Below are 26,600 nucleotides of genomic sequence, written 5' to 3'. Positions count from 1 at the left end.
GGGATCAATCTAAGTTATACAACTTCAGCTATGTGAATAATGTAGCTGAAGTCGACGTACTTAGATTGACTTACCGTGGTGTCTTCACCATGGTGAGTCGACGGCTGCTGCTCCCCCATCGACTCTGCCTGCGCCTGTTGTGGCGGTGGAGTACAAGAGTCAACGGGAGAGGGCTTGGGGGGTCGATTTATAGTGTCTAGACTAGAAACGATAAATTGATCCCCACTGAATCGATCGCTGCCCACCGATCTGGTGGGTAGTGTAGCCATACCGTAAGAGCAGTTTGTGCTTTGATTTTATTCTTTAACCCTCCCGTGAAGTGTTGTTCTGCAAGAAGCAGCACGCTAGTCATTGCGAAATAGAAGCTTTAACATTTACCTCTCAAACGCTCTTTGAGCTACTGCCCAGGCTTATCCAAAGTTGTTTTTTATATGCCAAGCTTCATTCAGTTTTCAGAGTGGAGAGAGGTAAATAGTGGTGTCCTCCAGGGACCAGTACTATTCAGCATATTCATAAATGATCTGGAAAAAAGGGTCAACAGGGAGGTGGCAAAACTTGCAGATGATACAAAACTACTCAGGATTGTTAAGTTCAAAGCAGACTGTGCAGAGCTACAAAGGGATCTCACAAAACCTGGTGACTGGGCAACAAAATGGCAGATGAAATTCAGTGTTGATAAATGCAAAATAATGCACATTGGAAAACATAATCCCAACTACACATATAAAATGATGGAGTCTAAATTAGCTGTTACCACTCAGAAAGAGATCTTGGGGTATGTCTTCACTACTGGCTGGATTGGCGGGCAGCGATGGATCTAACGGGGATTGATTTATTACATCTAGTCTAGATGCAATAAATCAATCCCCGAGCACTCTCCCGTCAACTCCTGTTCTCCAGCTCCGTGAGAGGTGCAGGCTGAGTCAACAGGGGAGCGGCAGCAGTCAACTCACTGTAGTGAAGACACCACAGTAAATAGATCTAAGTACATCAACTTCAACTACATTATTCACGTAGCTGCCCCACTAGTGTAGACCAGGCCTTGGAGTCATTGTGGAGAGTTCTCTGAAAACATCCACTCAATGAGCAGCAGCAATCAAAAAAGGGAAAAGAATGCTGGGACTAATTAAGAAAGGGATAGATAATAAGGTAGAAAATATCATATTACCTCTATATAAATTCCATGGTATGCCCACATCTTGAATACTTGTGCAGATGTGGGTGCCCCATCTCAAAAAAGATATATTGGAATTGGAAAAGGTTCAGAAAAGGGTAACAACAATGATTAGGAGTATGGAACAGCTTCCATATGAGGAGAGATGTATAAGACTGGGACTTTTCATCTTGGAAAAGAGATGAATAAAGGGGGATATGATAGAGGTCTATAAAATCATGACTGGTGTGGAGAAAGTAAATAAGGAAGTATTATTTACTCCTCATAACACAAGAACTAGGAGTCACCAAATGAAATTAATAGGCATCAGGTTTAAAACAAGCAAAAGCAAGTATTTCTTGCACAATGCACATTCAACCTGTGGAACTCTTTGTCAGAGGATGTTGTGAAGGCCAAGACTATGGCACGGTTCCTCAATGGCTGTTAGCCAGGATGGGCAGGGATGGTGTCCCTAGCCTCTGTTTGCCAGAAACTGGGAATGGGAACAGGGGATGGACTGCTTAATTATTATCTGTTCTAATCGTTCCCTCTGGGGTACCTGGCATTGGCCACTGTCAGAAAATAGGATACTGGGCAAGATGGACTTTTGGTCTAATCCAGTATGGCCATTCTTATGTTCTTATTTAATCTTCATTCTAGTACATATTCACTTTCCACATCAATAGTCCAAATTATTACAAGTGTATGTTTTATAAACCTGAATAGTGTTTAGAAGGATGTAAATGGCTTGTTTTTCTGTCTTTTTAATGTATGATTTCAATAGTAGCAGCTAGATTATGTGAGATGGGAAGCAATTTAAACACTAGCCCAGCGATTGGCAACCTTTGGCACATGGCTCACTAGGGTAAGCACCCTGGCGGGCCAGTCCTGTTTGTTTACCTGCTGTGTCCACAAGTTCGTCCGATCGTGGCTTCCACTGGCCACAGTTCGCCACTCCAGGCCAATGGGGGCGGTGGGAAGCAGCGGCCAGCACATCCCTCGGCCCGCATCGCTTCCCGCAATCCCCATTGGCCTAGAGTGGCAAACCGCAGCCAATGGGAGCTGCGATCTGCCGAACCTGAGGATGCGGCAGGTAAACAAACCAGCCCAGACCCTGACAGGCTGCGTGCCAAAGGTTGCTGATCCCTGCACTAGCCAATGGTTATGTATCAAGGAGTGCATTAGTCACATGGCATAGAGTTCTTAAGTTATTTGTCAAGTCATTTCAATATGGTAATATTTGAGAAGTGAAGATGTGGTCTAAGATGGGAGTCTCTATAGACTGAAATATTTAGTCTTTTAAGTGATTCTTACTATCAACTTGGTTTTTTAGACTTAATATTATAAAGCTTCATCACTGAGTCTGATAATGATACAGAATGCTGAATGACAAGACTGAGAGCGAAGTGTGAACAAAGATACTATGAATTAGTGAACAAGAATATTCCCTCTTATTAAATGAAAATATTATAAAATTTCTTATATTGCATGGTAAAGCAATTATTGTAGAACAGGGTTCTTACAATTGCAGTGCATTTCATCATAAAGCAATCCTACCAGCTTGCCTTACTGTCACATAACAGCAAGACATAGGTTGCATTGAAAGGTGTTTTGCTGATTCAGGAATTTGATGCTTAATTTCTTGGTTCACTTGTACTTGTTACTAGAATGTCAGACTGTTCATTGTAAGGTGGAGATATGTCATTTATTGGTCAAAAAGAGTGTTGCTTTGGAAATGTGCCAAATGGACCTGCCCATGTACAATAGCAGCTACTAATACTGTGTGGGTTTGCCCTGCCAAGTATTGCCCACAGGCCTGAAACCAAAGCCCATTGAAATCAACGGGAATATTTCCATTGACTTCAATTGTCTGCGGATCAGGCACTAAAGAGTCAGAATCTGGTAATCTTGTTGGGGAAATCTGCGAGAGTCATATAATTTTATTATCTGTGTCCCTGTGCATCAGTAAGTTATAAACTACTTTTCTATCAACCTCTAACGTGTCTGTTTTGCAGAGGCCTTTGAGTCATTGCTTCGCTTTGCAGAGAATCATACAACCTCCCTGTTTGAGACGGCTTACAGAGCCATGGCAAAAGAAGCTGCAGAGCCTGTCAAAGAACTTTTTACAGACCTCTCTCTGTATATTTTGGGTGCTGAGACTACAGTGGAAAATGCAGTTTTACGGTTCTTCGACAGTCTCTTTCCTTTGGTTTACAGTCGGCTAATAAACCCTGGAATTATAGATTTATCAGAGGAATATACCGAGTGTCTACGACTAACAAGACAAGACATAAATCCCTTTGGACGTTATTCTAAAGAAGTGGTTACAGAGCTGTCAAAATCTCTTTGGGCAAGTAGGATGCTAAACCAGGCCCTCAATATGGGCATTGAAGTGATAAACACAACTGAACATGCCGCTCTTACAAAGGAATGTAGCAGAGCACTAGTGAAGATGCAGTACTGTCCACATTGCCAAGGACTGACACTAATCAGACCTTGTGTGGGATATTGTCTAAATGTAATGCGAGGCTGTTTGGCCAGTGTGTCAGAGCTGGATACTCAATGGAGGGAGTATATCTCCACACTGGAATATTTGACTAATGAAATGGCTGGGTCACATGATCTTGAACTTGCACTTCTGGGAATCAGGAATTCAATCAATGAAGCCATCCTGCATGCACAATTGAATGGGCCACAACTCTCTGCCACAGTAAGTACTCCTTAATTGTTCTGAAGTTCACTTTTTGACTTTCCTTATTTGATGAATAAACATCTGATCATTTGATGTTTTTGTGTCAATTGGCAGTCAACAAGAACGTTGTCAATAGTACATGCATATATCACAGATAATGACTATGGGATTTAGTAGCGACTCACTTACAATGAAATTAAGACAATTGTAAACTTTCTGTGGAATTTGCTAAATAGAGAATTTAGAGTACTTTACAAATCTGGTCAATGTGTGCTGGGACTTCAGCTGCACATTTGCATGCTAGAACTCCTAGCAACATTTGCAGAAGTTACATATCAACTGAGGACTTTTTAACAAAAAGACAGGGAGATTACAGTGTGGGGTATTTAGGAAAGTAGGATTGTGAGTGTAACTATCTCTTTTTGCTAAGAATTCCTAAAAGCACTTTCTTTAGTGCTAAATATCAAGCTATCAGTAGAAAAAACCCAAGAAAGATGGGGGTTGGGGGTGGGGGAAACAGTAACATGGTATGATGACAATGAATAGAAAATGGATGGAGAATGGAAGAGTAGTGAGATTATTAAAAACGCTATTTAATGTACAACATTTACATGAGTGAGGCTAAAAATATGCTGACAGTGGATCCATCTTGTATGGCTGGTAGGATTAGGGAGGCGGAGCTAGGGTGTTAGAATTACACAATAAATAATGGCAACACATAACTGACAAGCCTTCTGATAAATTGTTGAAAACTGGGCCAGAAATTATTGAAATGACTAATGATGCAGCTGGCTACGCTTGTATGAAGCCCAACATCACCGTCAATAAAGAATCATGGCAACTGTGCTCAAAACAGGGTTGAGACTAAACTAGGAAAATTCAGATTGATCCCCTTGACTTAGAAGAAAAGGAAACCATACTGAGGACAAGTGAGAAGGAAATGAGTTGCAGAGCTTTAGAAGGTTAATTCCTGTGCTGAACTTGGCTTACCATATGATTTAGGGGGAAAATACTTGAGAGATTAAAGAAAGGGGAGGCATAAAGAATGCAATTCCAAACCAGGAAAATTTGTGCCAGATGGACATGTCAATGTGGCAAAGCTAAGTGTTTATAGTTTAGCGCAATAGTAAAGATATCAAATTCAGCAACATTTTCAATTTTGAGCAGATGATAAGGCAAGACAGGGAGCACAAATGAAAATGTAAAAAATAAGAATATACTATATGATTAAAACATTTCTTTAATATATACTTCGAGGCATTGTTATGGTTCATGTTGTCTTAGGCTCAAGAATGTTCTTTCTTCAGTCATACTTGAATTTGTGGAGACATTTGCTGCTCTGTTTGGCATAAAAGGATAAGCTCAGAACATTAGGACAAGGTTGTGTGGTTTCATGAAATGATCCATGATGGTGCTTTCATAGGCATCTTGTGCAGTGTGCATGAGCCATGGCACTTCCTTCCATTTGATGATGAGTCCATGGTAGCACCATAGGGCATTGTATGCTTAAAAGAACCCCACCCATACCCCAGATACTTGAAGAACAAATTATCCGTGTTAGATACTCATTCCACTCCTCCATCCTGATGCCATTGTTGTGATACATTAGAGGTAGATATGGTGATCAAGATAATTTGTATATTTCTATGTATTGTATAAGAGGCGCATCTGGTTGCTAGGAGAACTACAGTACATAGACCAAAATCTTCCCTCAATCAGATCCATACATCAACACTGACTTCCAAGGGGGAAATGAGAGCAAACTTAGGCTTTCTAACTATTGCAGAAAAAATGACTTGACACATACATTGCATTTGTTGTAGGAACTATTATATTTTAGCATGCATTTTTATGTCATATTGCATTGCATTCATCAGCACAATAATCAGCATGCTATAATTTTGATGTTTAATGTTGGGGAGGGGGAAATACATAATGCAGGTGAATATCAGATGATCTAGGGTCTTATCTTGCACCTTGAAGTCAATGAGAATTTTACCTTTGATTTCAGTGGAAGCACAGTTGGGCCTTCTGTTAATCCTTATGTTAGTGTCTCATCTGAGTCATACATGATTCCCTTTCATTAAATTTAAACATTTTCCTTCAACTTTCCAGATGACCTCAGCTAGATAACTACATGGAATTCTTTATTCTGCTTTTCGAAGATCTTCTCATTTGCTTTCACTAGGGGAATCTCAGTGTACAAAGAAGACTGTGTATTCTTTTTCTTTATTATTTTGTGGACTGATCTTTAGGCTAGCAGAAGAAATGTTGTGTTTTGAAGATAAAAAGTATACTGCAGTTCGTGTTATCCTTAGTCATCCACTCGTTTTAGTTGTCAGTAGGGTGACCAGATGTCCCAATTTTATAGGGACAGTCCTGATTTTGGGGTCTTTTTCTTATATAAGCTCCTATTACCACCTACCCCCATCCTGATTTTTCACACTTGCTGTCTGGTCACCCTAGTTGTCAGATTTCTGTAGAGTAAGATAATATTTCTGTGACAGAGCACATTCTGGTATTTTGAGTAAGCATGCAGTCTGATATTGGTTTAAAACTTTCACGATGAGTTACAGGGGATAACCATTATTTAGAGGATTAAGCCCAGTTATGCTCTGTTTCCTTTAGTCAGGCTAGCTTCTCTGAAGAAGACATGGACGAGAGTTCTGGCTACGATTTTAGAACTTCCAGCTGGGTGATGGCTGATTAGAATCCTGGGGCCTGATCCTCAAATACACTCATTCCCCTTGACGCTGCTCTGACAGTATTTGTATCTGTTATATTGATTTATTTGAAACATGCTTTCACATACATACATGAACTACCCATTCCTTTTTATATCACAATGTAGTGATCATTTCATATTTAAGCAGTTTATTTTTCAGCTTCAGGAAACCAGGAGATGTAGATCTTTTATGACAGCAGTGTCTGTAACAAGCACAGTACTTCATTCAATAGTAAATACTCTAACCATGGAAAACTCAATCCAGAAGCAGAGCGCTACTAGTCAGTTTCACTTATCCTGAGCCAGCCTTAATTAATTCACCTTCTCTTTTAGGAAACATTTACAATTTTTGAAATAGCCCCATGGAGCTTACATGCTAAAAAATAAAGTTTCATATTAGTGGATTGGCTAATTTACAATGAATAATGGAAAGCTGGCTATTTTTTACCATGTGAGGAAAGGGTTAAGTAAACCAATAAAGTGCTTACTATACTTTTTGCTCAAGAGAAACTTATTTCATACGTGTAAGAAAAAAAATCTCTTTTCATGAATGGTGCATAACTTTCTTGAGAGTGGCCTATAGTGATCTGGTTCATTACAGCTGAAAGACTTGTCGGATTCACCTGGATGGCATGTGTGACAGGTCACCGTTAAGCTATTCGTACTCTCTTTCTCTTCAGATTCCTACAGAACAGGCAGTGCCATTTGTGCAATGAGGCTGGCATACACCCAGCTACTTAAACTATTGCGAGTCTGCCATGGGCTTCAGCATCAGCAATCATAACCATTATTTTCTGTTTCGTCTGCTGGAATCTAATTGTGTGTCATATTGAAAGGAATGCTGACTGCCTCATGGTGCCAGATATGTAGCCCTAGCTTGTACTCTTGATATCACTTTGAGTGAGGGTTTCCTCTTCTCCCTCTCCCTCCCTTTTGTTTTTGCATTCTAAAGCTAGACACTTTTTTTTTAATACATAAGATCAACCTTAGTTTTGTGGTCCAGTCCTTGTATTTCATGCATCAGTAAATTTTTATTATTTCCTGCAAGGTGGAAGAAAGGTACCCCTGAACAAAATGCTAATTAAGGTGAAGCAGGACTGAAATGCATGCTACCACTGGCACCTGTGAGAACTGTACACACATTGCTTATCCAGGGATAAGTCAAATTCCCATATTCACTGACAGTAAAAGGTCACTGTCCCTAAAAGATGATGATTAAAGAAATAATGGCTTTCAACAAAGCATTTAAAATGTGCTTTTAGTCTATTCCTATTCAGCAAAGTGCATAAGCACATACTTTAATTTTAAGCACGTGCATAGTTCTGTTTACTCCAGTGAAACTTAAGCACGTTTGTGCATTGCTGAATGGATGCCACAGTCACAGCTGTATATCCATTTTGAGGTTAGTAATTCTTGGAAATAAATCAAACTAAGGTGGTATTGCAGCTGTTTGTGGGGGACTGATAGGGGCTTGGTTGTGGAATCCTTCCTCACATTGGTGAACAGTTACTCATGCAAATCAATATGTACATTTCATACCTGCAAATGATGCCACCAGAATGACTCATGAGTAAATGCTTACCGAGGTGAATGAGGGTTCTGCAGTTGGGGCCAATGAGATTAAAATCTCATGGAACAAATTCATCCCTAGTGCATCTTCACTGATTTAGAGTGAATTCAACCTTATGCCTTTTTTTTGATCTTTCTGCACATCACCTTTGGAGTGTTCAGTCTGATATAATATTTTTGGCAGGGAAGAGAATATTTGCTAAAGGCTTATAAATTGAAAGTGTAAAGTAGTAGGGTAGTAATAATTCAAAGGTTCTCTCCTTTTGAGGTATAAGGAGAACATCAGCATTTGCTTTTCTCTTGAGTCTGCTCACTTTCGTTCCAGATTACCACTACTTATCCTTCTCTCATTTGCAGCTGGGTCTGAATGGAAGGATGGTCCAGTGGCTAGAATACTAGTTTGGGGCTTGAGAGAGCCAGGTTCAATTCCTTGTTCCTCCTTAGACTTCCTGTGTGACCTTGGGCAAGCCACTTCGTTTCACTGTGCCTCAGTTCCCCATTTGTACAAAGGGAATAATAGCTCATAGGAATGCTGAAAGGATAAATACTATGAGGATTGTGGAGCGTTCAGATACTACAGTGATAGAGACCGTATAGTATAGATAGATTTTTGCCCAGATGAACATGCTGTGCGTTTGCTTCCTGTAGAACCACTATGGAAGGAGGAGGTTGGGATGGGGCTGCCCAGGTGGGTCCCAGGATCAATCACTCATGAAGCTGATGGGACCTACCATATGCTGTCTCATACAAAGGGATTTTAGGGATGGGATGGACTTAGGCTACACAGGTTAATGCAGTATGTGGACATGGGAGAACTTGCCCAGCTAGAGGTTTGACCTGGAGTTCTGAAAGATGGTACTGTCTTTCTCTGTCATTGCTCAAAGTTAATAGAATCTGTGTAGATTATAAACAGAAACAGATATATCCTTCATCTGCATCCATTCATGTATTGCCCAAGAAAGTATTAACTCTGACCAGGAGTCAGACTTCCTCCTGCAGGTGCAGGATGTGGGGATCATTGGGCCAGGGGAGGTCAAGATTCTGTGGAGTTAAGGCTCCTTGTATTCTTTGTCCCCCACATATGTCCTTCTGCAGGGCTAAATGCAATCTGGCCCTTTTGAGTATGGCTGGACAGTTTAATGGAGAGTTCTGATAATATTCAGGAGTTGAAAATAGAAGTAGAAAATATTTGACAGCCTTTAGAACTGTAAAATTTGTCTAGGGCAAAGTTCTGCAGTCTCTGCACAGGCAAAACTCCCACTGATCTCAGGCAAAACACCTATTGACGTCAACAGAAGCTTTGCCTGACAGCTTGATCCTGTGTGAATGCTGATAAGTAATGTGTTGTAGCATTCATGGGTCAGGCTACTGAGCCATGGTGGCTTTTCTGTTCACAGTCCAATAAGGTGGGCATTGCAGGCTGGTGGGCTGGCAAGGACTCTGTGTCTCATCGATCTTGGGAAGCATTGAGCTGCTTGCTGTGAATATAATGTTTTCTTAGAGCCTTTGGACACATTTCTGTGCCAGTGGCTGGCTCTCATGGCTGGCTGCCCAATTCTCAGATTTTTCTAAGTGCAGCCATTAAGCACATTTGAGTGAACCAGCCAAGCAAGTTAAAACAGGCTGGTCAGTGCATCATTTGCAATCACTGGATTGCATGTAAGTGCTTAAGATTGCAAAGTTGCCAACTGTTATGTTTGGTGATTTTCTTAAAGCTGCAACTGCTGGAGTCATATAACTACATGAAAATATCAGCTTTCATTTAAAATAATAATAAAAAACTCTACAACTTCTAATGCTGCTACTCATCACTGCTCATTTCATTGGTGCAAAGACACAAATGAGTTAGGAACCCAACTCCCATTGATTTTCAATGGGATTTGGACACCTAATGCTCTTTATGCCTTTTGAGAAGCTTGCCAGTGAGGTCAACAGGTTGTCACATTGCTGAGCACCAAGCATGTTTCCCTATGCTATCTACAAACCTCTCTGCGTAAGTGTTGGGCAAATGCTGAGTGCTGGTGTCACAGGATCCTCTCACCACTATGGACACCTTCTCTTGGCTGCTCTGAGGATTAACTCCTTCCAGGGGCTGTGCCGTCCTCTGATGGTCTAGTCCCCCCATTGTCCTCGCTCACTCTGCGGCCCCTCTCACTCCACTATGGTCCTACCCTTCCAGGGTATCAAAGTCTTTTGGAAGAAACTTTCTCAGGCAGTCCACTCTCCTCTGCCTGGCCTGTGCTACTTCACCAGTGGCTAGTAGGGAAACCCAGGCGCACCCTCTACTCCAGGTTCCAGCTCAGGGATCCTCTGATCAGCAGCCACGGTCTGCACTATCCTGTGCTTCACTGCTTTTCCCCTGAGCCTTTCCTACCTTCCTGGCTTCCCCACTCTCTGAGTTTGCCAGTCCAAACTCCCTCTTCTCAGGGAGTGACTCCATAGTCCCAAACAGCTCCCTTCACCTATCTACTTCCCTTCAGCCCTCAGCTGCTCTCAGATACTGGGCTTTATGCGGGCACCTCCTGTTCCTGTCCACCTGAGCATCTGCTATAATTAATCTCTGCTGCCTGGGACCTCCTCAAGGTGGAGGCCACCTTAACCCCTTCAGATCTTGTGTGAGGTGGCCACAGCTGGGTGTCAGTGCTTTGGCTCTTCACTTCTTGCAAAAGCATTCAGTAGCATGGAAGACCAAGCCCTTCATAAGGAGTGCAGGTTTTTGCCCATAGAATGTCATTGTAAAATTGAAATAATGTGGATTTATTGGATCTAGTTATTCATTTCAGTAGACCTGTGCATAGGCTCATGGGTCCACCCTTAAGGTTTTCTTTGTAGGATCAGGGTCTTAAAATCCAAGATTCAAAAGTGTTGATTTGTACAGCTATATTAGGTTTATTTTTAGAAAGGGGAAGTTGATAGAATGTGGGAAAGACACATATTCCTATGTCTGGATTGTTCTTTGTGCTTCATAAAGATTTTATATGGATACTTGGGTATTTTCTTCTTATCACTACTTTAATACCTGAAATTGGTGTATAGGAGAGAGATTGGATGAGATTCTAAGGCGACACAAAGAGCCATAGCTCCATTGACTTCAGTGTAGCTCTACTGATTTAGTCCCTCTGAGGATCTGCCAAATTGTATTTGCTGTGTTGTAGTAAAGAAAACAGCAGCTGACAGAGAGCCTGATGGAGTGTGATCATAATATCTTAGGTCAAATATTGTGAGAAGGCAGAGGGATCTCTGTGACCTGAGTTAATTAATCACCTGGAGAAGGACAGGCACAATTAGAGGCGCTGAGAGTGGTTAGGGAGGTTATGCTGGGAGAGTTGTGAGAAAAGAGCTAACCTTGCTGGGGGGAAAAAATGAGAATGGAGATAGGATGGTAGTTAGCAAATGAGAGATTCTTCTGAAATGTAAGTGACAATTTTAAGGTGTCAGGGAAAGGTCCAGTGAAAAAAGGAGTAGTTGATAGTGGTGATATAGGAGTCGATTCAATGTCAACGGGAAACTTTTCACTGGCGTCAGTAGGAGTTAGGTCAGGTGCATAGTGAACAAGAGTAAGAAAGTAGGAAGGGTGGATAATGGAGGTTGACAAGGGATCTAGTGAAGACTGGGTGTATTTTAGATGAGATTGGGTTGACTTCAGCAATGACAGAAGGGGAGAAGTAAAGATCTTGTAGTGAAACAAGGATGTGCCTGGTTTGGACTAATCATTTCAGTAGTGTTTCTTTACTTTCTTGAAAGGGAAGTTAACAATCTTCTCCTGTTGCTCCAAGCAAGGGTGGGAGGTGAAAGTTGTTTTAGGCATCGGTTCCTGAGGTCGTGATTAAGGAAAGAAAGTAAAGTGAGCATTTAGCTAGTGAGCTGGGCTTTCCATGTTCCCCAGTGGACATTCATTCCCATTGTACTCCCCATCTCTCCAGTCACTTGCAGGTGGACATCAGTTCATAGAGGTGGTGGCCCAGTCAGCAGATTGTGCAATTGAGCGTGTGAGATCAGAGACTGTGAACTGATCGCAGGCTGAGCAAAGTATAGCCTTGAAATGATGGATAGATAAATCTGAGCAAATAATGTCAATGAGAATCAACAGCAAGATATAATTTATAGGAGAACAACAAGGGGTGGTGGTGGTGGGTTCCTTAGTCTCCTTCCCTTCTACGTAGTTTTAAAAGTGGCATTCATCCTACGGATGAGGTAGAATGTCAACCCAAGATACATGTGCATCAGTCTTCTCTTTTTCTAAAAACTTATCCATAAGGGTTTTAAAAAATATTTACCTGGCTGTTTATATGACATCATCGCTAATGTTTCACTTTTGAAATTGCCATAGATGGATGTAGCGTAGCATTGGCACTAAGGTTCTAATACATAGGAAACAGAAATACCTTGGCACAGAGTCAATGATACCATTAAGGGACAGGCATGGGAGATTAGTGATGCATGAGGCTGATAACAAAGAGAACCCAAATAAAAATAAATCTTTGCCTTCTGCTATGCAGTCACCTCCCAAAATCTGTGATACGTTTTCCTGAAGGTGAAAGGGAATTTAATTACCCCAGAGAATAGAAGCCAGATAGAATTTGTACAAGTGAGCAAGGCATTTAAGATCAGATTAATTACTTCCCAAAATATTAAAGGGAAAATAAGGGCTTGTTAGATTGGAAATCACTAGGGAGAATGCCTGATATACAGGGCTGTATGTGAAAGGTGATAATCATTTTTGGATTTAAATCCAAAAGTCACGCACACAAAAAAAGAATTTGTCCATGGATGATACTTCATCTACAGTCTAAAAGAATTACACAGGATCTGGGTTGTAAAAACTTTACATGTCAGCCACCCTTCAAGGAAGAATTTAGAAATTTTAGAACATACATAAAGTACATCATTATGCCATTTCCATTCTGGGGTTTCTGAAAGAAAACTAGAACTGTGTAGATGCACACTTCATTTACTGCAGTGGTATAAGAGCCCCATCTTTCAAACACGTATTAGTGGGTGTAATGTTTACCACCATGATGACTTAACTTTGCATCATCATTACCCATAGAAAAGAGAATGTAGACCAAGATATATTCTTACTGAAAGAAACTATATTGCCATATGTGCCCTTAGAGCTATGTAAGTTATGTCAGTTTCCCCCCAATACCAATCATACTAAAGTTGATCAAGGAAAAAATAAGTATGTTTTAATAATGGCATATGCAGATTTATATGTGGAGGCATTATTATTGCTTTCAGTCAGTTAATTCTGCTCTTCTTGGCCAAATTAATATTTTGAGAGTTTCTTCTTGCAAGGTGATCTCAATAGTCCCTTCTGGCCCTGAGTCTCCCCAAATCCATCTTCCTGAGTTCTTAACTACCAGCCACATTGACTTTCTACCTCTGGTTCATCACCACCAAAGGAATGAAATCTGCACCCAATTATGAGTTCACTTTGGCACACACACTCCACATAGTTTGCACAACAGATACCTGCTTGGGATAAAAAAACAAAGTTTATTTCATAAAACAATCATGGATTCAAAGATGAACTAGTAAGGAAAAGCAAATGCAGACAAGTGAAACAGAAAAAAACCCCCATAAAGATGCCTCTCAGGCTTAACACTTCTCCAGTAGCTAAATTCCCTTCTCCAGTGCAAGTTGCCTATTGCCTCTGAATAGTTTCCCAGCATGTCTCTGTCCTAGAGGGAATCCAGTGCTTTATAGATAGCACCCCGCTTAGATGCTGACTCTCAGTTTCTGGATAGCTTTCACTTCAAACTCTTTCTCTTTTAACAGGGTTTGCAGGTTTTTTCCTTTTTCTCAGGCTATGACCTGGTCTGCATTCCAGGGTTAGGTCAACGTAAGCTGTCTTGTGTCAGCCTCGCTGTGGAAGAGTTGTCACTTAAATTCAATTCCTGCCAACATAAGCGCCTCCCTATGCTGATTAAATAAGACCACCTCCCCGAGAGGCATAGCGTCAATGTAATTAGGTTGACACAGTGTCAGTATAGACACGGCATTGTATACACTTACTGTTACTGGCTTTCAGGAGCTGTCCCACCATGCCCCACGCTGACAGTACAATCAATACAAGTGCTCCTGGTGAGGATGCAAACTGCCGGCGTAAGGAGCCCAGTATGTGCACACTAAACAATTTAATAACTGTGCTGGCTGCATGGCGAAGTGAGTTAGGTCGACCTACTTTTTTATTGTAGACATGGCCTGTGGTAATTCATGGCTACAACAGAGCAGGGGGTTTTCCCAAACTGGGGTTTTCTTTTCAGTTTCAAGTTGTTTCAGTGTTTTCCCATTAACTTGAATGGTCTACCATCGTCTCTTCCTGGTTGCACAGTGCTAGCTGCTTGGGGCCAGTTTTGTGTGAACATCTGCCTGGGAGGTGCCCTTAATGCCTGATTTTCTCACAACACTGCTACGAGGTGATGGTGTAGTTAAACTGTAGATTCAATTACAATTTTCTATACGTATTCACATTCCTATATTCATAACCATAACCTGTATACAGATCTCCTAGTGACGATCAAGTTCAGGCCATTACAAGCTGTCATAGAAGATCTTCCTTAACATATTTTTATACACAATAACGTTATCTACAGGCAGTTGATTCAGACCTGCTTGTTCTCCCATTGGAGTGTCTGATCCTTGATTGTCACAAACCCACCCCCGGGCTGCAGAGGAAGGTGAAAAACTCCCAGTGTCCTGACAATCTGACCAGGGAGAAAATTCTTTCCCAGGCAATCAATTAGACCCTGAGTATGTGAGCAGGGGACACCAGCCAGGCATCTAGAATGGATTCTCAGTTTGTAAGGTGTCAGGGGAAGAAAAAAACGAGGAAAAATGATGGGCCTTGCAGCTTTCTTAATGGTTTAAAGAGATATATAAACTGAAAGAAACTATAGAGAGAGCTGGCTTCATTGCTGTTAGCACATAGCTAAGCATATGAATTCCATTAAGTCTTCTTACTGATCATGGCCTGAGAATTATCATCTTGATAATATTTAGCATTTCCACACTCATTATTAGCAGTATAATAGCACCTGGAAGACTCCACAAAGATCAGGGCCCCATTGTGCATGGCACTGTACAAACACACAGTCAGGGTACGTCTACACAGCAGCCGGGAGGTGTAATTCCCAGTGCAGATACATGTACATGGGCTAGCTGTGGTCAAGCTGGTGCCTGAAAACAGCAGTGTGACTGCAGAGGCACGGGCAGTGGCTTAAGCTAGCCACCCATGTACAATCCCACCCAACCATCTGGTGGCTTCACACCCTTGTGAAGTACTTACTGTAGATAGGTTTCAGAGTGGTAGCCATGTTAGTCTGTATCAACAAAAACAGCAAGGAGTCCTTGTGACACCTTAGTGACTAACAAATTTATTTGGGCATAAGCTTTCATGGGCTAGAACCCACTTCATCCGATGCATGGGTTCTAGCCCACAAAAGCTTATGCCCAAATAAATGTGTTAGTCTCTAAGGTGCCACAAGGACTCCTCATTGTTTTTACTGTAGATAGGTATTATCACCAGTTTACAGATGGAAAGACAAACCCAGAGAGACAAAGTGACTTGTCCAAGGCCACACAGTGAGACAGCTGCAAAGATGGAATTTGAACTCAGGAACTCTTCCTGGTTTCCAGCAATGTCCTCAAGGGACATGTTCTTTTCAAAGAGACTGAAATGCCTGAATTAGAGAACTGGTTTTAGTTTGGCTGCAGAATCAGAACCTGCTAGAGGGCAGAAAGTTGGAGGTAAAAATGAAATAAATTTCTTAAAGCAAATTCAGCAAAGGACCCAACGTTTTTGGAGACAGTTATTTGGAAGGTCTGAAAGCAGTCAGGGACAGAAAAGAAGAAACAATTGTAGGAGAAGATAGTGTTGTCAAAATAGTCACTTTTAGGATAATGAGTGTAGAGAAAAAGCTACCAAACATTCAGCAGCAGGAGATGACTGCACAGTACCTTTATACATTTGAAGAGGAAATGGCAGTACTGTGAATAAAGTAACTTTGTGCTGAGTAAATTCGTAATAATGAAGGGTAATTGGCAGTCAGTAACTAACTGCTTGGGTAAGTAGATTGAGCAGTGTCATAAAACAACTTGTGGAGACTGTGGAGAACACCAGGAACTGACCCCAGGTGCTTCCTTCCTGAAAGTTTACCAGTGTCATAGGATCAACACCAGCTGTCAACAAGTGTAAAACCACACTGTATGTAGTTTAAAATATCAGATTTAATTTCTTGTCGCTAGATTGCTGAAAAGGACAATAGAAACATGCAGGGAATGATATGTTAATGCAATACCACAGGGAGGACACCCACTACGGATACCGTAAAAGAACTAATGTTGTAATTCTTTGAGGCCTTTCTTTCTGAGGAACAACCCGAGAACCCAGGAAATAGAAGCAATGTCCAGCTCCGAGTGAGGAACCCACATGTGAGTTATGAGGAACCAGAATTTTTTCCCTGTAAGTTCTGCCTATTAAAATGAAATAACTTATTTAAATGAATTTGTGACAGCTACCAGCTTGGCTGACGCACCAGGGATGTCCAGAACTGAAAGCATGAGCTGCTACATCTTGAGCTAAAGGGCCAAGACTAAATGAGCCTTTTACAACCTGAAATTCTCTGCAGATCAGGTGCAGAGAGGGGACGTGTGAGACACTCACCAGTGGGTTACACAGTGAAGGCTCTTTTGCACGGGTACTGCATGAACCCCTCAGAATGGAATGATTGAACTTTTTACTAAAGGTCAGGGATAGTATTCACCCTGCATGCAAACCAGTCTTCTAAATCAACATTAAGCTTTTTGTTTGTTTTTGTGTTACATACTTGTTAAGACACTATTCTACTGTGATAGTCAAATAATGAAGAGTGAGATTTTCAAAAGGCCCCAAGGGAATTAGGTGTCCAACACATACTGGGATTTGTTGGTAGCGGTCACCTAATTTCCATTATTTTCTTGGTTTACAAGCATTTTGAACCCTGAATACTCCGGAAACTTTTCTGGAAATTAGTCATCTGAATGGTTTGGTATATTTGCTCCATTCATTTCGCTCCATTTTCAGAAACATTAATTGAACCAGGAGTTACTGCCACAAATGTTTGCAGAATGTGAATTATGAGTTTTCACAAAAAAAAATTTTGAATTTGTAAGTGGGAGAGTTCTCATCAAAATTGTTTGGATGCTTATCCAATCGGAAAATAGATGCAGTTTTATTTGATTTACCTGACCAATCACAATTAAGCAGCATGACTCAAATGTGCCTGCTATTTCCAGAAAACTGCATCTGCTCTATTCTTTGCTTCTGTATTTTGTTTGGTGGTGGTGTTATAAAATTCACATTCATTCTATATGTGGTCCACTAAAAATATATGAGTGTTCCTCTATATTACAGAGGATCAATTGACACACAAAAAAAGAAGTATGCATCTTTTATGGAGCTGACCCTTTTTTTTCTTTTTAAGGCTGCTGTAGTTTATTAAAAATGATGGATTTCTGTGGCTGCAGTAGTTTGGAATTTTTGGCACTTCTGCTTGTTGTGGTTAATTGTTGGTCTTATAAATTAACAAGGCCTCAGACAATGAAGGTAGAGTGTTGCTGGGTTTGGGTCCAGTCCCTGGTGAAAAATGCAGTTCCAGCATATTGGCAGCTAGACTGCTTGTTATTCATTGTAAGGCGTCTAGCTATGGGAGTGTTAGATGTTTGACAGCATTGAATAGATTCCAGTCCGCCATACAAACTACCTCCACTGAAGTGGAAAGGACCATAAAATTGTTTTAGCAACAGCTAATTCTCTTGGGTCTTTTAGGGCTTTTTTTAACTGTTTGGTTGCCTGTAGATGATTTGCCAATTCATATAGTAAACATTCTCAGGTTGTTTGTATGGGCTTGTCATTGACCTCACATCTAATCTATCTTAGATTTTTTTGCAGGAGCAAAACCTATATTTAAGCATATTTCCCCCTCTTTTATTTTTTCTATTCTTGATTCTCTAATTATGTAGCATTAAAAACTAGAGTATTTTTTTGTTTTTGTTTTTTTTTTAATTGTCCTGGTATGAATAGCTCTCAATCTCGTTGTAATCAAGGAAAGATTCAAGCAATGTGGATATGCTATTTTTCTCACTTGTAGGTATATAACAGGGGTTCTCAAACTGGGGGTCGGGACCCCTTAGTAGGTCGTGAGGTTATTCCAGGGGGTTTGCGAGCTGTCAGCTTCCACCCGAAACCTCGCTTTGCCTCCAGCATTTATAATGGTCTTAAATATATAAAAAGTGTTTTTAATTTATAAGGAGGGGGTCGACTCAAAGGCTTGCTATGTGAAAGGGGTCACCAGTAAAAAAAAGTTTGAGAACCACGGGTATATAACTTCCTGCCTCTGCTTGTTTCCTGGCCATTGAAAACCCAACTAAGCCAGATGCCCCAGGACCTTTTAAAATCAGACCTGGGGAGAAATTTTATCCTCTTCGACCACTGGCTAGAGGTATAGATGAGTCCTGTTGTTGTCCTGACTTACTTGAGAGTCTAGAATGGTATAGGCGCTAGATGTAAGGTAAAAAGGAGACCTGGAAGGAGCAGCCTATCATAGACTGAGATGAAAGCTGAGGACAGCAAAATCTATAATAGCCAAAACTATAAGAAGGAGCACTAGGAAGAATCAGGGTGAAATAGTCTTGTGGCTGCTGGAGCAAACTATAAGGCTGGTAGCAAGGACCTTAGAGAGGACAAGCACATGCTAGAAGCAAGAGAATCCAGGCCTCAGGGATGTTATTGCAGGGATGGAGAATGAAAATGGTCCAGACAGCCATCCAGATCCTCAGCTGATGTAAAACGGTATAATCCACTGAAACACCAGCTGAAGATCTGGGTTAAGGAAGTAAAAGGAGGCCAAAGGCCAATAATGAATCTATGGGTGCAAGATTTGTATCTGCTGGGGTAAGGTGACCAAGTAAGCTTGGGACCATAAGCAGCATGAGGTGATTCTTCCCCCATCTGCCCCAGCTAACATTGTCACCTGTACCAAATTTTTCTTCCATGTAACGAAAAATATTTTAATTATTCTATATTTGGTCAGAAATTGGTTTCCCTCCTGTTTTTTATTTCATTATGTCAACATCAAGTTGATTAACTGAAAGAAAAATGGTCTTCACCAGCAACTAGCCTGAAGGTAAAAATACTAGCTGCGCCAGCAAGACCTCAGCCAGCTGACAGAATCACCCCATCCTCTGTGTGCTGCTGGAACTGAACAAGTAAAATAAAGATGGGTACTAGAAAGTGTTTTAACTTAACAAACTATATTACATTCAGGCAAAATTTCTCACCACACGCTTTCAGCAAGATGACTGACCAAACTCTTCAGGTCAGCTCAGGAGGAACAGCTGTTTCCTTTTGTCTTCTCAGGTACAGCGAATGCAATGTGCAGTGCGGGAGGGAGTCTTGAAATGTTTGCCTGCCTTTTTTATAGTTTCAGTCCACCTCTTGAAAAATATTTCTAGCTGAGAACCAGGAGACAGAGTCTATGTGGAAGGATGTTCACAGCTGTCTTTTTTTCCCACATGCTTCCTTTGTTTTTCCTTCCTGCTTCGTGACTCTGTTTACTGCTTAAATGAAAATTCAGGCACATATTCCTTTGTTTAGAACACACCTGTTTGCAGACATCTGCTTGGGTGGGGCTGTGGGATTTGGAACATGTATTAATGACATCATACAGGGGAGGCTTATAACTTCACATGCAAAGTTCCCACACACATTTTATCAGGACAATACTGACCAGAAAATTATGAGTTTGCAAATGCTACCTTACAAGGCCTATCTTGTACAAGGATTATTACAATAGTGTGTAGAGTGTGAATATGGGCAGTGTATTCTGTCACACATGCCCACCAAAGCATCCCAGTCTTTTTGCGTAGAAATGGCATAAGGATTATTCAAATATTTTCCCCTAGCAACCTCCCTGAGATCTCACTTCAAAGCACAGCTATTATCTCTGTTAAAACTCAATGGAATTTCATCAGTGGGACTTGCAGTGTAAGTAAATTAAGCTGGATTTGACCCTTATGGTGTGGCCACATCTTTTTTTGATGTTCAGCTCTTCATTGTCAGCCACAGATTCTAAGAGTATTAGAATCTGACTAAACAAAGACATTTCTTTCAGAATCTGCGCCGAATGCTGACTATTCTGATCTTTTAGTTTCCATGTCTGGTCAGGGATTCCTCCCCTGAACATGAGCAGATCTTCAAGTTGGCATTGCTGTGTCTTTCCTGTCTGAGAATGGGGTATCAGTCAAACAGAGGTGTAATAGGTTGGTTTTATCTGTGAGAGCCCTCTGGACAGACTTAACAGAATCTCATCGAAGGTCTCGTGGAACTATTCACACTGGCAAATACAAACTGGAGGTGAGTGTATAATTCCAGCAGCCATTAATAATATGAATGGCTGAATTCACCTCTGTGTCAAAAATCTGTGGCACTGGACTGCCCAGACCACAGAACAGTATTCATCTGGCACAAACACCAGTGCTAATACAGATGTATGAAGACCGAAGGGTCTACTCCCCTATAGTATTTGATTCAAGGCGGTATAGGGAAAAGATCTTCATTTTCAAGTGTTCCAGGTGCTATATTAGGCTATCGTTAAATACTCCCAAGTACTGTATGTGACAACTGGCTGGAATGGCAGTAACAGTCATACATGGATCAAGATGGGATAATTGTCAAGACAGTTATTTAGCTGGAAAGGTTGACACTGTCTTGGTTTCATTAAGAATTAATTCCTGCAATGGAGACTAAGTGGTCAAAGTATGCATGTCTTGGCTGAGATTCCCTTCATTCCTATGGAAATCACTCCCTTTGTCAAAAATACAGATGTCATCAGCATATACTTCTTGGACTGCATTTCAGGAAGGTCATGTGTGTATATATTGAACAAAAGGAGAGCCACTGAGAAGAGATTTAAGGTGACTAATTTTCTCCCAGCTTGCAGGATGAAGCCTCAGTTGCTAATCACTTCTCAGATGAACCACATCACTGGCATTCAGCCCAATGTGCCACTCACTGTTATAGGCTGCCATCAGATCAATAAGGACTGCATCAATAGTCAAATGTATTATCTGTGTCTTGAGTCGAGGTACCTAATCTTGAGTTCATTATCCCATCCTGAATCCAGCCGAAATGTGAGGCATCCGAGCATTGGCTGGCTCATTAATCTGCATCAGGATTAGTCTGTCTGCAAGTTTATAGGTAATATACAGTAGGGAAATTTGGTCAGTAGCTTTTTGGGTCTGACAGTGGTTTCTCTGGCTTGGGAACAGCTAAGACCTTTACTCTCACCAGACATTTGGAATGCAACAATCCTGGGTACAATGATTCAGAAATCAAAGCTGCCAGCTTTTGATGATTGGCCCAAAATGAGATACAAACTTGGTTGTGGATGTTACCTAGATCAGGAGGAGCCTTGTTCGGTTGCAATTGATGTATAAAAAGGAGACATTAGATTCATGTACACCCTTGTTCACTGCCATCTTTCAGCAGCAATCATTTTAACTGCACAACTGAAAATTTTATCTCGGTTAGGAGCTCTGTGTTAGTTACCAGCTGGGATGTGATGGAGTTTCTGTGATTGTGTATTTCCTCTTGCCCAGATTAGAATCTCTGCTTAACCTCTTAATTGTTGGTCAGACTTTGCAACTGGAGTGTGTGAAATTCAATTTGGAGGTAGTTTCTTTCCATCATTCTTGCCTGAAAGTGAAAAAGGTCTCTGTTTCTGTTGGTCATTCTTGGAGAATTTAAATTCCTGATATTGTGTGGTTGCATCAGATACTATCCAGAAATGAATTGATGAAATCCCCAAGATATAGATTTCTTTGCATTGGCTACAACTTTATTGCAGAAAGCTTGGTAGATGATGTTGATATTGTTCGGAATATCTGATTCCGAGTCTTTAGCCACAAGAGACTCTAACCTGGATTGGAACAGATCCTATCTTGCCTTCTGGAAATTCCATGGACATTTCTGGAAGCCTGCTGTAGTTGGAATTTGCATGCCTGTTGTGATCAGGCATGGCCGATGCTGAGATCAAGGAAATATTTCAAAAACTTTATTCTCTGTGATCACCAGATGGTGTAGTCCAGTTGGAAAAAAGGGAAAGTCAGAAAAAGAACCCAAGGTCCATCTTTGCTGTGGAAAGTGGGTGGCTGCTTAAGATCATACAGAAGCTGCAGGTTGACTGTCAACACCCACTCCTCCAGTCTTACTTCATTTACAGCATCATCAGGGTATCATCGGTGAGAGTGGTGTGACCACAGTAGATTAAAGATTCTGAGAAGAAGGGTAGGATAGGAGTTGGCCAGTTGGTAGATGGAGGATTGCAGACATTGATCAGAGTCAGGTCCTTCACTTTTATAGCCTGCCATTCATGAACATCATTTAGACCAGATGATGAAACAGTGAGTAGGCTGAGAAGGATAAGAACACAGAAAAGATCCAGGATAGCAGCAGCAGCCTGGGGTCCGACAGCAGTTTAAAGGGCCCAGGGCTCGGCCCCCGCTACTGCCCCGGGCCCTTTAAACCGCTGCCAGAGCGCCTAGCTGCCACTGCTACCCCAGGGCTCTGGCAGCAGCGCTCCAGGGGGTATTTAAAGGGCCGGGGGATCCCCTGCCTCTACTGCCTTGGGCCCTTTAAATAGCCGCTGGAGCCCTGGGATAGTGGCAGCAAGGCTCCGGCGGCTATTTAAAGGGCTCAGGGCAGTAGAGGCAGCGGGAGCCCCAACCCTTTAAATAACCCCCAGAGTCCCGCTGCCGCTACCCCAGGACTCCAGATGGAGGGCTCTGGCAGCAATTTAAAGGGTCTGGAGCTCCAACCGCTGCTGGGATCCCCAGGCCCTTTAAATTGCTGCTTGCGGAAGCCGGCTTATTTTCACCTCTGGGTAATCCTCAGAAGAAGAACCCATTTCAAAGAGGGACTGGACTATAAAAGTGAGGTACACAACCACCCAAGTCTACCTATTTGTTTCTCTCTCTCTTTCCCCGAAGAAGACAAAGGAACCAGCCTTTTTTAGTTTGAGGGCAGATCCTGACTTGAAAATTTGCTCAGCTATGTTGTTGGAAATATGTAGTAAGATTTTTACCTTGAACCAAATCCAGTATGTTAAGTCTTAGCTACGAGGAAGTGTTTTATCTTTATTTCTCTTGAGCAAGCAACCAGGGAGCTTTGCGAACAGGGGCCGCTAACACGGAGTTTCGGGAGGGAGTGCTCCAGGTGAAGGAGGAGCAAATACAAGACTCTTGGGGTAAGTAGCTGTCTGTAGCGTGTGTTTGTGTTTGAGGGTTACTTGCTCTGTGCTGAGCTTGTGTTTGTCTGTCTGTCTGTTTGTTTGTTTGAAGGACTGTATACTGTGGTTGGCAGTTGGAAGCTGTGAGCTTCTAACCAAGGTTTGAAATCTAGAAGCCTCTGTTAATTGGCTGAGCCTTAGTCAGAGGGTGGGGCTGTCAGGAAGGCCAGGGCTTTATAAAGCAGGGACAAGTGACCAGGGAGCTTTGCGACCAGGGGCTGCTAACAGGGAGTTTTGAGAGGGAGTTTGGAAGGGGAGTGGGAAGGGGCAAGGTACACTTGCCATTCTTTAAAACCTTTAACCTAAACTACAATCAGATCTTCTTGATTTAAACAAAAACCCTATCATTAACCTAGGTAGCTGTAGGAGAGAATGCAGGCAGAAGCCCAGTAGCAGCAGATTGGGGACTATCCAGTTTATTGCGCTGAGTGCAGCATGTATGATTATCTGCCCGGTGGGTGGGTGGCGTATGTATGCAGTCGGTGCAAGGAGCTCCTGGCCCTCAGAGACCGCGTACGGGCTGTGGAGGCCAGGGTGGTGGAACTGGAGGAGCTAAGGGAGGCAGAGAGGTATGTTGATGAGGCTTTCCGGGACACTGTAGAATTGTCCCACTTCTGGTCAGACAGCTCCTGCGCTGTTGAGGAGGATGAAAGGCTCAGGGAAGGAGAGCAGTCAACGGGAGCAGAGGGAAAGCGTCCCATAGTTGGGACCCTCCTTCCAGATGATGTTGGGGTATCCTCTCACCCTGAGGTTACCTCTCAGGGGAAGGGAACTCCAGTCATTAGGAAAAGGCAGGTGTTAGTAATGGGAGATTTGATAATTAGAAAGATATATAGCTGGGTTTGCGATGACCGGGAGAACCGTATGGTGACTTGCCTGCCTGGTGCAAAGGTTGCGGATCTCTCGAGGCATCTAGATAGACTTGTTTGCAGTGCTGGGTGGAACTGGTGGTTGTGGTACATGTAGGTACCAATAACAAAAGGAAGGGTAGAAGAAACGTCCTGGAGGCCAAATTTAGGTTGCTAGGGAAGAGACTGAAATCCAGGACCACTGTGGTAGCATTCTCAGAAATTCTTCTAGTTCCATGCGCAGGGCCAGGTAGGCAGGCAGAGCTTCAGTGTGTCAGTATGTGGATGAGACAATGGTGTAGAGAGGAGGGGTTTAGATTTATTAGGAACTGGGGAAACTTTGGGATGGGGGGGCCTATACAGGAAGAATGGGCTCCACCTAAACCAAAGTGGATCCAGAGTGCTGGCACTTAACATTAAAAAGGTCGCAGAGCAGTTTTTAAACTAAGAGATGGGGAAAAGCCGATTGCTGCAGCGGAGCACGTGGATCGGACAGAGAATTCTCTTAGAGGAAAGTCTATTGATGGAGATTCTCTAGGTTCTAGTCAAGAGGAGAGGATGGAAGAGGATAAAGTATGGGCCAGATCAGACGAGAAACATTCACATTAAAGAATCTGACACATCAGAAAAGGGCAGACAAATAAACAGGGACAAGTTTTTCAAGTGCTTGTACACAAATGCTAGAAGTCTAAATAATAAGATGGGTGAACTAGAGTGCATCATGTTAAAGGAGGATATTGATATAATAGGCATCACAGAAACCTGGTGGAGTGGGGACAGTCAATGGGACACAATCATTCTGGGGTATAAAATATATTGGAAGGACAGAACAGGTCGTGTGGGGGAGTGGCAGTATATGTGAAAGAAAATGTAGAATCAAATGAAGTAAAAATCTCAAATGAATCCACATGTTCCATAGAATCTCTATGGATAGTAATTCCATGCTCTAATAAGAATATAACAGTAGGGATCTATTGATCACCTGACCAGGACAGTGATAGTGACGATGAAATACTAAGGGAGATTAGAGAGGCAATCAAAATAAAGAACCCAATAATAGTAGGGGATTTCAATTATCCCCATATTGGCTGGGTACATGTCACCTCAGGACGAGATGCAGAGACAAAATTTCTCACTACTTTAAATGACTGCTTCTTGGAGCAGCTGGTACAGGAACCCACAAGGGGAGAGGCAATTCTTGATTTAGTCCTGAGTGGAGCGCAGGATCTGGTCCAAGAGGTAACTATAACAGGACCGCTTGGAAATAGTGACCATAATATAATAACGTTAAATATTCCTATGGTGGGAAGAACACCTCAACAGCCCAACACTGTGACATTTAATTTCAGGAAGGGGAAACTATGCAAAAATGAGGAGATTAGTTAAACAGAAATCAAAAGGTACAGCAACTAGAGTGAAATCCTTGCAAGTTGCATGGACACTTTTCAAAGACACCATAATAGAGGCCCCACTTAAATGTATACTCCAAATTAAAAAACACAGTAAAAGAACTAAAAAAGCGCCACCGTGGCTTAACAACCATATAAAAGAAGCAGTGAGAGATAAAAAGGCATCTTTTAAAAAGTGGAAGTTAAATCCTAGTGAGGTAAATAGAAAGGAGCATAAACACTGCCAAATTAAGTGTAAAAGTCTAATAAGAAATGCCAAAAAGGAGTTTGAAGAACAGCTAGCCAAAAACTCAAAAGGTAATAACAAAATGTTTTTTAAGTACATCAGTAGCAGGAAGCCTGCTAAACAACCAGTGGGGCCCCTGGACAATTGAGATACAAAAGGAGCACTTAAAGACAATAAAGCCATTGTGGAGAAACTAAATGAATTCCTTGCTTCAGTCTTCATGGCTGAGGATGTTAGGGAGATTCCCAAACCTGAGCCGTGCTTTGTAGGTGACAAATCTGAGGAATAGTTATAGATTGAAGTGTCATTAGAGGAGGTTTTGGAATTAATTGATAAACTTAATAGTAACAAGTCAAAGGGACCAGATGGCATTCACACAAGAGTTCTGAAAGAACTCAAATGTGAAATTGCGGAACTATTAACTATGGTTTGTAACCTGTCCTTTAAATCGGCTTCTCTACCTGGTGACTGGAAGATAGCTAATGTAACGTCAATATTTAAAATGGGCTTTAGAGGTGATACCGGCAATTACAGACCAGTAAGTGTAATGTCAGTACCGGCAAATAACTTGTTGCAAACGTCAATATGGTTTCTGAAAAGGGAAATCATGTCTTACTAACCTATTAGCATTCTTTGAAGGGTCAACAAA

At 41.8% G+C, this 26,600-nt stretch overlaps 1 protein-coding gene across 2 annotated transcripts in view; it reads left to right on the top strand.

Moving 5' to 3' along the window:
- Window positions 1-26,600, top strand: part of LOC127056332 (glypican-5-like) — a 644,723-nt gene that overhangs the window by 163,479 nt on the left and 454,644 nt on the right. For both annotated transcript variants that reach the window (XM_050964047.1, XM_050964045.1), the window contains exon 3: window positions 3,169-3,863. In XM_050964047.1, the coding sequence (XP_050820004.1) occupies window positions 3,169-3,863 (695 nt within the window). The remainder of the gene's footprint in view (window positions 1-3,168; window positions 3,864-26,600) is intronic.

The sequence above is a fragment of the Gopherus flavomarginatus genome, chromosome 8, assembly GCF_025201925.1.
Source record: "Gopherus flavomarginatus isolate rGopFla2 chromosome 8, rGopFla2.mat.asm, whole genome shotgun sequence".
In the NCBI taxonomy this organism is placed as follows: domain Eukaryota; kingdom Metazoa; phylum Chordata; order Testudines; family Testudinidae; genus Gopherus; species Gopherus flavomarginatus.
This window is presented reverse-complemented; position numbering and strand designations above follow the sequence as displayed.